This window comes from Temnothorax americanus, unplaced genomic scaffold (genome assembly GCF_048541705.1).
Source record: "Temnothorax americanus isolate GAGA-0224 unplaced genomic scaffold, ASM4854170v1 Scaffold7, whole genome shotgun sequence".
In the NCBI taxonomy this organism is placed as follows: Eukaryota; Metazoa; Arthropoda; class Insecta; order Hymenoptera; family Formicidae; genus Temnothorax; species Temnothorax americanus.
Window position 1 is genome coordinate 3,479,600 of NW_027509792.1, and position 12,414 is coordinate 3,492,013.

Here is a 12,414-nt window from a genome sequence, read left to right on the forward strand (position 1 = left end):
CAGCCCAGTATATACTGTGCCGTAATTATATTGCGCGCGTAGCTGCTTCAAACCTTCAGCGCTCGTCGCGTCGGTTGGCCGAGTCGCGAGCGTTTGAATTCCTTGACGACTTCAGGCAGTTGCCTGTGCCTGTCGTCAGTGTCGTCACATGTTCGTAACGAAAGCCTCGCATTTACTCGCATCGTTATTCATATTGGCGCGTAATCGTTTATTCGTTTCTCGCATACATTATTCACAATCTGTCGATCGGTTCTGTTACGTGACGCGTCCAGTGAGCTGATCTTTGATTTCTTCGGACGATCCGACGACGCGATGGCAGCGAAAGCAGCAAAGAAAGCACCGAGGAAGAAAGGAGGTTATCAAATGCCCGAGCCGATACCGGCCGGAGAGATTCTCAGGGACATAGCGAAGGGCCAGTGGATCCTCGGCAAATCGATCGGCGTCGGCGGTTTCGGGGAGGTTTACTCTGGTACGCGAAACGAATCCCGTTGCCCCTTGCTGTTATATTGCGTGACATATTGTGCCCCCGCGTTGTAAACACGAACGGCAAAATATTCTAAAACACACACACAGTTCTGTTCTTTTTAGCTGAACTTCTTGCACCGTTTATTTTTTCCTTTCTTCTATCTAGGCCTGTTTGTTTTAGCTGAACTTTAATGCACGGTTCATCTTTTCTCCTTTTCTTTTTACATTGGAGAGAAAAGAAGAAAAGATAAACTCTGCAAGAAGATCAGCTGAAAAGAATATAGACGTTTAGATAGTAGTTATGCAAAGAAGAATTATAAATATTGTTTCCTTTCTGCAAGTTTTATATGCAGAGTTATCTGCAAAAGACACGTAAAAAGTTCCTAATCATGTCTTACATAACTATATCCAGTTATATTGCGTTTCTTTTACAAGATATATCTCTTAAAAACATGTTCATTAACGCTGTGCGGACACTGTGTTTTTGAAGCACTGACCCGGTCACCCTGGGACTCTTTAAGGGCCACATCGACCAAGCTCTGATTTCACATTTGCTCATTAAGCAGATTGACAAATGGACTAATCGACGATTAAGTTAATCAAAGTTTGGTCGAAGTGGCCCGAAGTCTAAAGGGTTTTTGAAAGTGTTTCTATGTTACAAAGAATCTATAAAAGTTCACGTACTATCATCTTTAAGGTTTCAAAAAGTGATTTCTATATTTACATAGGCCGGAACTGTTGCAATTTTTTTCCACTCCTGTGGAAATCATAAATGAAAAATTGACTGTGTCTTAAAAGGCCCACGGTGTTCGTGCAGTGTTAAATATTTTAGTTATTGTGCTACGTAATTAATTGATTATTGATTAATTGCAGCTGCGCCATATTCTGAAAAAATTCCTAAAGATTATCCTAATGTTATAAAAATTGTAAGTATTATATCTCCTTATTCTTGCTACCTTTTTGTCCAGTTTTTATCCTAACTTTGCTTTTCCTTAAAATTTGTTTTAGGAACCACATGGAAATGGCCCGTTATTTGTAGAAATGCATTTTTATATGAGAAACTGTAAATCAGATGAAAGTGAGTCTAAAAGTAAAATTTATTTTTAATATTCTATTACATGATTAATTTCTTTTAAAATTGCAGTCTACAACGGATAACGTTATCCAATTGCATAACAAAATATTCCAGAGATAAACATATAGTGTCTTTTTAGTTGTTAGCTGGCAGAAAAAAAAGAAACTTGCTGCGCTCGGAATCCCTAGATATGTTGCTTCTGGAAGTCATGAATATAAAAATACAAAATATCGATTTTTAGTAATAGATCGATACGGAAAAGATTTATGGAAAATATTTGAGGAAAATAACAAACAGTTTCCAGAACATGTAGTATATAAACTGGCTTTGCAAATAGTAAGACAATTGTAAAAAAAATATTTGTAGTAAATAACTGCTTGAAGAAAAGATAATTTATGTGTTATTCTAATAAATTTCTAGATAGATATATTGGAATATATTCATCATAAGAACTATGTACATGCTGATATCAAAGGCGAAAATTTGCTACTGGATCTGCATTCCTATGATCAAGTCTATTTAGTTGACTTTGGTTTAGCTTCTCGTTGTACATCGAGCACTGAATTAAAAGTTGACCCAAAGAAGGCACATAATGGTACTTTACAATACACAAGCAGAGATGCTCATATGGGAGGTAAGAATTAGAAATTTCAATAAAATTTAGCAATTTCAATACTTAACGCAATTTATCAATTTCTTTTGAATATAAATTATAAAAATCATTATTATACTTTAAATGTTTTTTTTTGTTTTTTTTTTTAGTACCAACACGTCGTGGAGATATTGAAATTTTGAGTTACAACATAATTATGTGGTTATGTGGTTCGCTGCCATGGGGAAAGTTACTTGAACCAGTTACCGTTCAAAAAGAGAAGGAAAAGGCTTTTAATAATATAGACAGTTTCTTGGCCAAGTGTTTTCATGGATCTGTTCCACAAGCTGTACAAAAATTTATGACTTTATTAGCCAGTATAAAATTTAATGAAACACCGTCTTATGAAAAATTGAAAGAAATATTAATAGCTGGCATAAAGAAACTGAATCATAAACCAGATGGGAAATTAAAATTGAACAACATTAGCGTGGCAACTCAACAAGCTACCTCTAAATATACTCCACAGAAAATTAAAAAACCCATAAATGGAATCAGAAAGAGTCCTCGTACGAAATGTTTAGATGTTCCAAGTGCAAACATTCCTATGGCAAACTCAAGAAAAAGTACTATAGGTGTTGTAATGGACAAAAAACGTTGTAATATAAAGGATATTGAGAAAGTATTAGATGATATGGAGTCTGATGGTGAATATGATATACAAATTCTTAAAAAAGCGAAAAAAGAATCTACTGAAAAAGCGAGTCAGATAACGAAGAATACAGCTTCATCACGTCGAAAAAATATTTTAATCGATTCAATCAAAGATGACTCTGAAGATGATTCTGAAGATGATTCTAATATAGAGGTAATTTTAGTAATCTATCTGAGAAAGGAGTGCGTTACTCTTAATTTAATTTTCAGACTTTTTTTGTTATTAAAATACTTATTTCTACCATTCTAGTCGTCACCAAAACGTCCAAATAAAACACAACGGAAAAAGCCGGTTACAAATAAAACAAGACGAAAGATCATGTCTTCGAATGATTCAGAAATTTCTGAGCCTGAGGTAATAAAATTTATAGATATATTTAATCCTCAAAAGTCACACTGGCGTGTCAAGGACCCGAACGAAATTTTGGAACTACGTTTGGAACCATCATTTTTATTTTTAATGTGTATTTTTTGATAATAATTGTTTTACAATTTCTGAGATTACCATTATAATTCTCAGAAAATTTACGATTGTGATTGGGGGGAAAAAACAAAAAAAAGAAACATTACGTTGATTTTTTGAAACTTGGGGCGAAAAATGGCTGGGAAAAATTCCAGATTCTAGTGTGGCTTGCGAGGGTTAATTAATAGACTTGTATTTTTCTGCGATATAAATAAAAATTCAAAATCAATATGTAAATAATATATAAATAAGTATTTAATATATCAGAGGTAATCTTTTTTCACCAGTTAAACAAAAGAGACGGTTTAATTCGATCCAACTCTATTTATTAATATAATACTCAGATACACAACGTCTCAACCATGGTTTTTAATCTTTATCAAATGTAAACTAAGTCATAAATTTAAAATGTGGCTATTCAAACTGGAGTTTGTTGGCTTTCGGATGGTCTTCAGTTCTCTGTGCTTTGTGTACATCGAGACGAATTGCGATGCCGCGCCAGATTCTTTGAGACTATGTTACCGTTGCAAGAAACCCTTTTTTACCTTCGATGACATATGCAATATGTAAATCCGTAATTTAAATTATTTTAGTTTTATTATCAGTTTTTCTAATTAAGATGTTTCGTAGAATAGCTACATTTTAAATTTATGACTTAGTTTATACTTGATAAAGACCACAAATCATAGTCGAAACGTTGTGTATTTGAGTATTATATTTATAAATAGCAGTTGGATCGAATTGAACTGTCTCCTTTGTTAATTTTAAACTGTCTCCTTGTTTAATTCTATATTCAATATATGTTTAGATTGTATCAAAAGGAACAAAATCAAGACCTGCTGCGACTGCTAGTAGTAGTAAGGTAACCAGTAGGATGCAATCCAATAAAAGAACACCTAAAAGTGAAACTCGTTCAGATGAAGATATATTTGACATGTAGTTTCACAAAGAATAAAATAACAAAGTACAATTATATATGGTATTTTTACTGAAAATGAAATTATGTAACTTGCATTTATACATTTATATTCTTTTGTACATGGTCTCTTACGCATTAACATTAATAATCACCAATAACATTACATGTTGATCATGATAACGCTAATGACAATATTATCTCAGGTTTTTGTATACATGTGAATAGTTTTCAAAAATGAAAAAAATTTGAATTATAAAACTGTTATGATAGTTATAAAAACTGCTCTAATTTAATAAAATAAAATGTTGAATGCACGTTGCTGAATGTTATTTATTCTTATATATACTGATTATAACAAGGTCTTTAATTTCTTTTTCCTTGGTTACAATATAATCACAGAAATAAATAATCGTTTGGGGAATTAATTCAGTTTATTATATTCGGCATGTAATATTTATCAGACGTCTTTTCAAATGATAAAATTCCAAAATGAATTAATCGGAGGGTTATAAAATTATATTGTCTTAAAAAGATTTTACGTATTTACATATTATACACATATATCTATTATATCCAAACTTGAGTATTTGGATTGAATATTTGTGATAATTGTTATTAATAGTAAATAATAGATTACACTTTCTTGTTAAGAAAAATACATAATTAATATGTTTGCCAATTAATATTCATTAAATATTGTCTGTTTGAAAAAAATTCGTAATTCCCTTAAAAGTAAATTTGTGTTGCAAATAATTAAAAATCATTTATTTGAATTAAAATTAGCACTCTTCAAACAATTATTTTTTTAGCTTTTGAATCTGAGGGGCGCTTATTTTCACTTTTCCAGGTATATTCCTGGCTATTGTCTCATCCTTAATTGCCTTTAGTAGATCTTTTTCACGTGAAGAAATTTCTTTGTCTCTAAGAAATACGGCTATAGCTGTTTTGGCAGCTTTGCCTCTCTTACCAATGCCAGGTGTCAATTTCACCTTAAATCTAAAATAAATATTAAAATGAATATTGAAATGTTACAAATAAAAAGTTATATTAAGCGTTTTATGCAATCACTTACTTGTAATTTTGTAAGGTATTATAAGGCGCCACCACAGGAACAGCAAACAGTAACTCGTCTTCTGAAAACGGCTTTCCTGTTAATTGATCGAGCATATCAACTTCAGGAACTGGACCTGCGTCTTCGTCGTCAACGTTATCTATCACATACATAGATTGCGGTGGAATATTTGGTTTTGGATTTGTCTTTTTCTTTCCTTGTTGCTTCGGACCTGATGGATCTTTAGCCCTATTTTTTCTTTTATCTTCTTTAGCTGCGCCTGCCGACTGAATAATTGGCAAAAATGTATATTAGATTAAATGAATTAAATTAGAGAGCAAGTACTCAGTAAAATTGAAAGAAAGAAAATAGAACCTGCAAGACGAGCATTGAAAGTCGTCTATCTTCCTCATCCTGATCTTTGTATTTTTCTTTCATTTTCTTTAGTTTCCCCTTTTGTCCTCGTTTTAATGCAGGTTGCTCTCCTTTTTTGTTATCACTTTCATTCTTATCATTCTTTTCAATCTTTTCTGTCGATTCTATTGATTCTGTTCGATGTGCTTTTTGTTTCGCCTTTGCATTTTTCTCCATAGTCGATGCATTTATTATAACAGGCTTATCATCCCCTAAATAAACTACGTTTTCTTTCGTGTCCTTTTGAGATTGTATCAAGGGCTGATTATTGTCAACGTGTAATTTTACCCTGTTCAATGTAAAATATCATATGTAGCATTTGATTTTTATAATCGAAAGTTTTTTATTAACTTACTTTGGGCCTGAAAGATCAATTTTAATTTGTGTATCAGGAAATTTATATTTTGTGTCTTCTTCATCTTGTTCACATGCATCTTTCTCAGCATTATCTGTCGTGTAGGATTCTGATTCCCCATCTTTTTCTTGGTCTTCTTCTTGAATTGGATTTAATGTATCTCTATTTTCTAGATTTTCATCTAACATTAAAAGTTTTTACAAGTTTTTGAAAATGTATCAACAGTTAAAGAATAATTTAATTAAATGTTAGATGATTTTTTCTACGTCACTTACCTTCGTCCGAATCACCTTCTAACTCTATTTCCTTGTCATCTTCAACTACCGAATCCGCTTTTTCGCTTTCCTCGTCTACTGTTTTCACTCTTCTCTCATCCTTGTGTCGTTCTATGGAACTGTCCTCCAGGCGAAACATGATACCCAATCCCATAATTAATTGACTTTGCGTCAAATAATTCTTCTTTCCACGTATCATGAAGGATCCGGTAGTAAGATATTCTCCGGTAGGCGCACTCTTGGATACTTGATCATGATGCACCCACCATGCACTAGCTATTACTTTCGAATCCCATGCTATGCTATGAACATAATATTAATCATCATTTACATACATCTTTATAATAATACTTTGTCAGAACTATGTACCTGTATGCAACAGCCATTGTACCTGCCTCTGCTAACGATTTTGGCGGTACAGGATTGCCACTGGGATTTTTTATTACGACAGAACTAGCACCAGTTAAATCTGCGTGAACATATAAATCTCCCGCCTTTAGATATCTTTTTACTATCAACTCGTTCTGCTGTTGATCTCTCCCTCCAATCACTATATATTCATACGTCAAAGTTAGTAAAATTTCGATGTAAATTCAACTTAATTATTAAAAGAAAAACGTACCTAAGTAATTTTCAGATGTAATAAACCAATAAAATTTTTCAAACCAATATGTCTTTCTTAATTTATTAATGGTATGTATGGTTTGCACTTCTTTCAATGTTTGCTTTGTCTTCTTTTCCGCCGACTTCAAAGCTTTTCCATGGGATTCTATCGTTTTTCGTTGCTTCTTTGCAGCTGTTTTCTTTTGACTGTAGTACTTTTCGGCATTACTGAACGCTGAATGAGCCAAATCTATATCAATCGTCATAGGTTTGAGCTCAGATTCCTCGTCACTGTCTTCATAAGGATCGTGCAATAGTAGAGCAATATGATTTGTTTCTAATTTTAATTGTTTTATAGCAGAAGCGACCGGATCACCTCTGGCTTGAGCTTCTTTCAATAAAATTTGAATGTCCGGCCAAGACATCTGATTCGCCAAGGCGCTTTGTATGGCTAATATAGCGTTATCCACTAAAGCCTGATTCCTTGAGATCAATTCTGCTTTTTGTTTATCTACCTCCTGTGTCTTTTCCAATGTAATCAATCTCTGACTATGATCCTTTCTTACTCTTTCTAATTTTTGCAGAGCTTCTCTTTCCTGTTGCAAAGTCTTCAAATCTATCTTTTGCCCTTCCATCGTAGAGAAATATTCATCCACTGCGACGTCAAAAGAATCAAACTCCTTGTACGGTTGCTTATTATATTGCTCAAACAGGAAAGGATGAAATTCAATGTTAGTGAATATAAAATCTTCCTTGCCATCTGGAGTCAGTTTCGATTCTTTTTTCTGTATAACATAGCCTTTTGATATATTGTTCTTTGCATGATCCATCATGTTATTTGCCTCCTCGAGCGCTAGGATTAATTTTGGCATATCTTCAGTGATATTAAAATCCTTGCCGATTTTGCAACCAAGATTAAATCCGGCTTTAAGCAAAACATGATCGATCACAGCCGCGCCAAATTCTAATAGTGGATTTAACACTTTTTTAAGACTATCTCCCGCCTTAGCTTTTTCAATGTGCTCATGTATTACATCTATAGGTGGCATAGTCGTGGAATGAGCTTTATCTAAGGGATATTTCTCTTTCACTGCAATTCTAAATATTATATGATTTTATCAGTACTTTATACGATGACCATATGTGTTTTACGTTATAGACACATTTTGTACATTTACCTAATCTTATCTCCTTCCGTATGAGGCCTTAGCACATATAAAATTACCATTTCATAATCAGTGAGGATTATATTACCACGATCGTACACTTCTAAAATTACGTGGTAGGCAGCTTCACCACTTCCGAATTGTAACTTTATTATCCGATCCGTACCAACTTGCATAAGACTCTCTAATCTTTTATTTTTAAGATGTTTGCGCATCTGTGCAAGAACACAAGATATACACGTTTATCGTTATTAGCAGAGCTCTTACATATATATATTTTTTTAATTAATTTAATTTTTATTTAGCACATACCTTCATGGAGAAACCTGAAGGAGCCACATTCTTTGGCCACTCAAAACCTGTCGTGTGGATTCTGTTACCAGATTCGAGCAAAAGAACGCATTTTTCCTCGCTCCGCTGAAGACGTATGAGATACGTACGGTGATCAATGTCGTATATTTGATTGACACGCATGCCAATGAGCCTGAAAGTTTTTACAAGGTTAAAAATAATTTGGAAAACTTGTGTTAACCTGTTAATATCATGATATTATATAATTCATATCCACGTTTATTTAGCAACGACAACTACGTGCGATTGATTTAAGTATCTATTGAAATAAAACGAAATTGATTATATTTTTTTTTTTTGAAGGTAAATTACATATTCTGAGAAGTGGAACATTTTGGTCATAACCTGAACACGTTATTAAAATCAAGTTACGTTCTTCTAATATTTCTCTCTTACCTTTGTAGTTCAGTAACTGAACATACGAGATCGTAAGTGTTAAATCGCGTCTTCATTTTTAGATGGATTGTGCTTTCTCTTTGAAAAATTTATCGAAAAACACGGTGACAATTTAACACACTTGACAGTTTATCCTACGTTGCTGGCTTGCACAATATGACGCTACTCGGGACCACTTGTGTAGAATGAGCGAAAAGTCACGTTCACGTCATATGCGTAAATAAAATATAGATAAACATTTATTGAAAATTTTTTGCGAAATTAATCTTATCTATAAATCATATTCTTATCCGTTAAATTTTGTTGAGATAATTTATCTTTCTTCTTTCTCCCTCTCTCTCTAAGCTGGGTCAGAGAGAAACCTGAGAGTGAGAGAGGCCATCCCGGCATCCCGGCCCCGGCCTTTTTCGTGTGAGTCGAGCCGGATCTGGCCAATCACGTTCCGCCGCTCCGCGCCTCCGGCGCGGCGGATCGATACAGTGACGTAGTAGGCAGTGTAGGCATCGCGCAGCTAGGGATCCTCCAGAGAGGGATCATGGTGCGGAAACTGCGGAAGGAAGTGCGGACTACCGGGAGGTCTCTCTCCTGGCTGGGTATATATATATAAACTCTCTCTTTCTCTCTCTCTTATAATTTTCAAGTATAGAAAATAAACACATAATTAAAAAAGGGAAATAATTGTCTTCAGTTTTAAAAACAGAAAAATACAAAATAGAAGAATGTCTGTTATAAAGATTACTTTGTGTTGATTTGAAAATTTTAGAGAAAAGTTATTTAGAAGTTACAATAATAATCCTATATATAAAAAATATATATATATACCTTAGAAATAAAGAATCGTATCTACATTAGAAATTGAGAAAAAACAGGGGGTTTAAAGTTTATTATTTCTATGAAAATTTCCAACTTTTTCTAAACGTTACATCTTACAATTAGTAATAATAGGCATAAAACCCTTTATCATTATACAATGCAACTCCTGGTGTATTGGAAAAAGTAAATTAACTCTATTTTGACAAAAACTATAAAGGTACTATTCTTTACCTCTCAAGTCTAAAGTACAGATATATATCTACTATTAGTAATGTAGGAAATGAGCAAAGAAAGATAGGATACATATATTTAAATGTTTTTTTTTTATTCAATAATATGAATAAGATGTAAACTGCAGATCTTAACGATACGATTTCTGGTATCGCGCTCTGGCACCTGGACCACCGAACTTCTTTGGCTCGCACCTCCTTGGGTCAGCAACGAGGAGAGTACGATCGTATTGGATAAGAATGTCCTTTACCTCCTTCTTGCTGGCTTCATCGACATCTGAAAAACCAACATTTATTGTTAATAATTTAATAATTTGTACAACTGCATACTCGTCGTCAATTTAGGCTTACACTTTTGATAGTAGGCAACGAGAGCTTTGGAAATAGCCTGACGAATGGCATAGATCTGGGCAACATGACCACCGCCGTTTACCCTCACTCTGATATCGACTCCGGAGAACTTCTCCTGGAACACAAACGGAAGCGCGCGCCGTTTCAAAAGTTGTATCTTGCTCACGCCCATGGCAACTCGAAGACGAGATCGCTTTCAGAATCTACCGCTAATCATGAACCATCATGTTCGGAATAAGTAGAACATCACGGACCGAGCTACGAGTAGTCGCGACAAATTCGTGCGACAATTTGCGCCGCGTTGCTCCAAACGTTTTCTCCACGATCGGGCTTCAAGGGTCACCGAAAGGTGGGCGGCGTTCCCCTGCGTCACTCACCTTGCCGAGCAGCAGAATGGGCTCCTGCAATTTGTACTGCAACACGCGGGGCTCCACCAGCTCCAGCGGCCGGCCGTTGACGCGGAGATTTCCACGGCCACGCTTGCAGTAGGCGACCGCGGTCGCGCTTTTCTGCAACAAGAGGATTCGCATTAGACACACGCCGCGCGTTTAGCCACGCGTGGACACCTAACCTCTCAAACGCGCTCCAGCTCACCTTGCGTCCGAAGACCTGCACGGAGTGGATCGGTTCCTTTTGTTTCTGAAAGAGGAAGGCGGTTCGATCAGTACTCACTCCCGTTCGCGTCGACGTAATTCCGAGGACGGATCGCGAGACTCACCTTCTGCATCTTGGCGACCGGACGGCACGTCGTTGAGAGGAACAGAAAGAGAGAGGAAGTTGTCCGCTGTCGCTGTCCGCGGCGCTCGCGACAGTCGCGACACGGGGCTTCCGCGAGACGGAAGTGACGGAACAACGCGGCATCTAGCAAATGAAGCCAGACGCCATCGCCGTAGCGCAGCCAATAGGATTCGAGGCAAGGAGACGACTGCGTTATTTGAAAAGAATTTTCAATTAAACTCAGTATTAAAGGATAAAGTTTAACCTCCCTGTTGTGATTGAAGACCAAAATAATACACCATTATTTCTCCTTTTCAAAGTTTTCGTGAGCAGAATAAAATTGCTGATACATACCTTCTCAAAATAATTTCTTTCGGACAATCGAACGAAAAAGAAAATTAAAAAGAAAATTAAAAGAAACAATATATATTAATAACACATTTTAGTTTTATATAATTTTTGCGAGATTTATGGTTTAAATGTCTACTGCGCGCGCAATATTGCATTTTATTTATGTTGATCGACAGCGCGTTTTCATTAGTCGTCCACCTGACTCGCGTGGTGTCGCCGGCTACCGTGAACTTATCGATCGGCACATTCGAATATTCCGGCGCCATTCGGCGGAACGCGATGCACGATGCACGGAGAGAGTGCCGAGAGTGGACGCCGCGCGTTAACGGATCGGCTCCGGGACGAGCGGCGCAGCGACCCGGTTAATTGGTAAGCAAAATCTGAATTACCTCTGCGTCTGTCACTTATCACGGTATCTAATCATCGCATACAAACATGGATCCGGGGTCTGTGCATTGACGAATTGTGTTAGAACGCGATTATATCGAACGACTTATCTGACCGAAGAGTCTGGCACGCGTAAACGCGACAAAGCGGTTATCGTATTTTCGGGTATACTGGTTTTCGAGTAAGGATCGCGGATATCTATCTGTCTGTATCAATTCGCCTGTTCCAATTAACTTGCAATGGGGTATAATGAAATATGTATCCGCTAAATAACAACGGCCATGAAAGGCGAGCATATATATATTATTTGTCGCTCGGTAATGCGGGAGATGTACGAACGGCACGGAGGTTGCGCTATTAAAAATTCCAAGATGTCCGAGAATCGTAGAATTTTCGAACCGTGAAAATTAAAAATCATGAAAATCGATAAAGTCGAAAATAACGAGCGCATAATCAGCGAGGAGGTAGCAACTGTGTAAAATCTCGAGAATTCCATTAATATTTCCGAGAATTTTTCACATTTTCACGAATTTTCTGTATTTTCAGATACTTTTTACGTCCTCCGCTGCCGCCGTCGTCATTCTAACGTCGCTGCTTCGTGGACGCGAGATCGGATCGGCTGCGCGTTTCCGACTTCTGGTGCGTCTTGTATGTTGTGATGACAGTTCTACGCATCTCGTCTTCCGCCGCGGGCTGATGCATCTAATTATAATCTTCCAAAGGTAT

At 36.0% G+C, this 12,414-nt stretch overlaps 3 protein-coding genes and 1 long non-coding RNA gene across 5 annotated transcripts in view; 2 read left to right on the top strand and 2 right to left on the bottom strand.

The window, feature by feature from the left end:
* The first annotated feature begins 72 nt into the window (after nt 1-72).
* Nucleotides 73-4,282, top strand: LOC143906220 (serine/threonine-protein kinase VRK1). Its single transcript, XM_077422134.1, has 8 exons — nt 73-469; nt 1,339-1,391; nt 1,474-1,543; nt 1,680-1,876; nt 1,961-2,174; nt 2,303-3,000; nt 3,097-3,201; nt 4,118-4,282. The coding sequence occupies exons 1-8, from the start codon at nt 313-315 to the stop codon at nt 4,247-4,249; spliced, it is 1,626 nt and encodes a 541-aa protein (XP_077278260.1). The 5' UTR covers nt 73-312; the 3' UTR covers nt 4,250-4,282.
* Nucleotides 4,218-9,225, bottom strand: Clbn (Nuclear export mediator factor NEMF homolog Clbn). Its single transcript, XM_077422133.1, has 10 exons — nt 8,840-9,225; nt 8,405-8,576; nt 8,105-8,307; nt 6,946-8,024; nt 6,693-6,873; nt 6,324-6,625; nt 6,049-6,229; nt 5,655-5,982; nt 5,301-5,566; nt 4,218-5,224 (listed from the first exon to the last, which is right to left on the bottom strand). Exons 1-10 carry the CDS (start codon nt 8,893-8,895, stop codon nt 5,026-5,028), a joined length of 2,967 nt encoding a protein of 988 aa, XP_077278259.1. The 5' UTR covers nt 8,896-9,225; the 3' UTR covers nt 4,218-5,025.
* Nucleotides 9,226-9,956: 731 nt separating this feature from the next.
* Nucleotides 9,957-11,041, bottom strand: Rps16 (ribosomal protein S16). The gene is made up of 5 exons (XM_077422136.1): nt 10,952-11,041; nt 10,828-10,872; nt 10,611-10,742; nt 10,234-10,348; nt 9,957-10,159 (listed from the first exon to the last, which is right to left on the bottom strand). Exons 1-5 carry the CDS (start codon nt 10,958-10,960, stop codon nt 10,014-10,016), a joined length of 447 nt encoding a protein of 148 aa, XP_077278262.1. The 5' UTR covers nt 10,961-11,041; the 3' UTR covers nt 9,957-10,013.
* A 165-nt stretch (nt 11,042-11,206) lies between these two features.
* Nucleotides 11,207-12,414, top strand: part of LOC143906222 (uncharacterized) — a 99,493-nt gene continuing 98,285 nt past the window's right edge. For both annotated transcript variants that reach the window (XR_013259465.1, XR_013259464.1), the window contains exons 1-2: nt 11,207-11,670; nt 12,235-12,410. This is a non-coding gene — a long non-coding RNA (uncharacterized LOC143906222). The remainder of the gene's footprint in view (nt 11,671-12,234; nt 12,411-12,414) is intronic.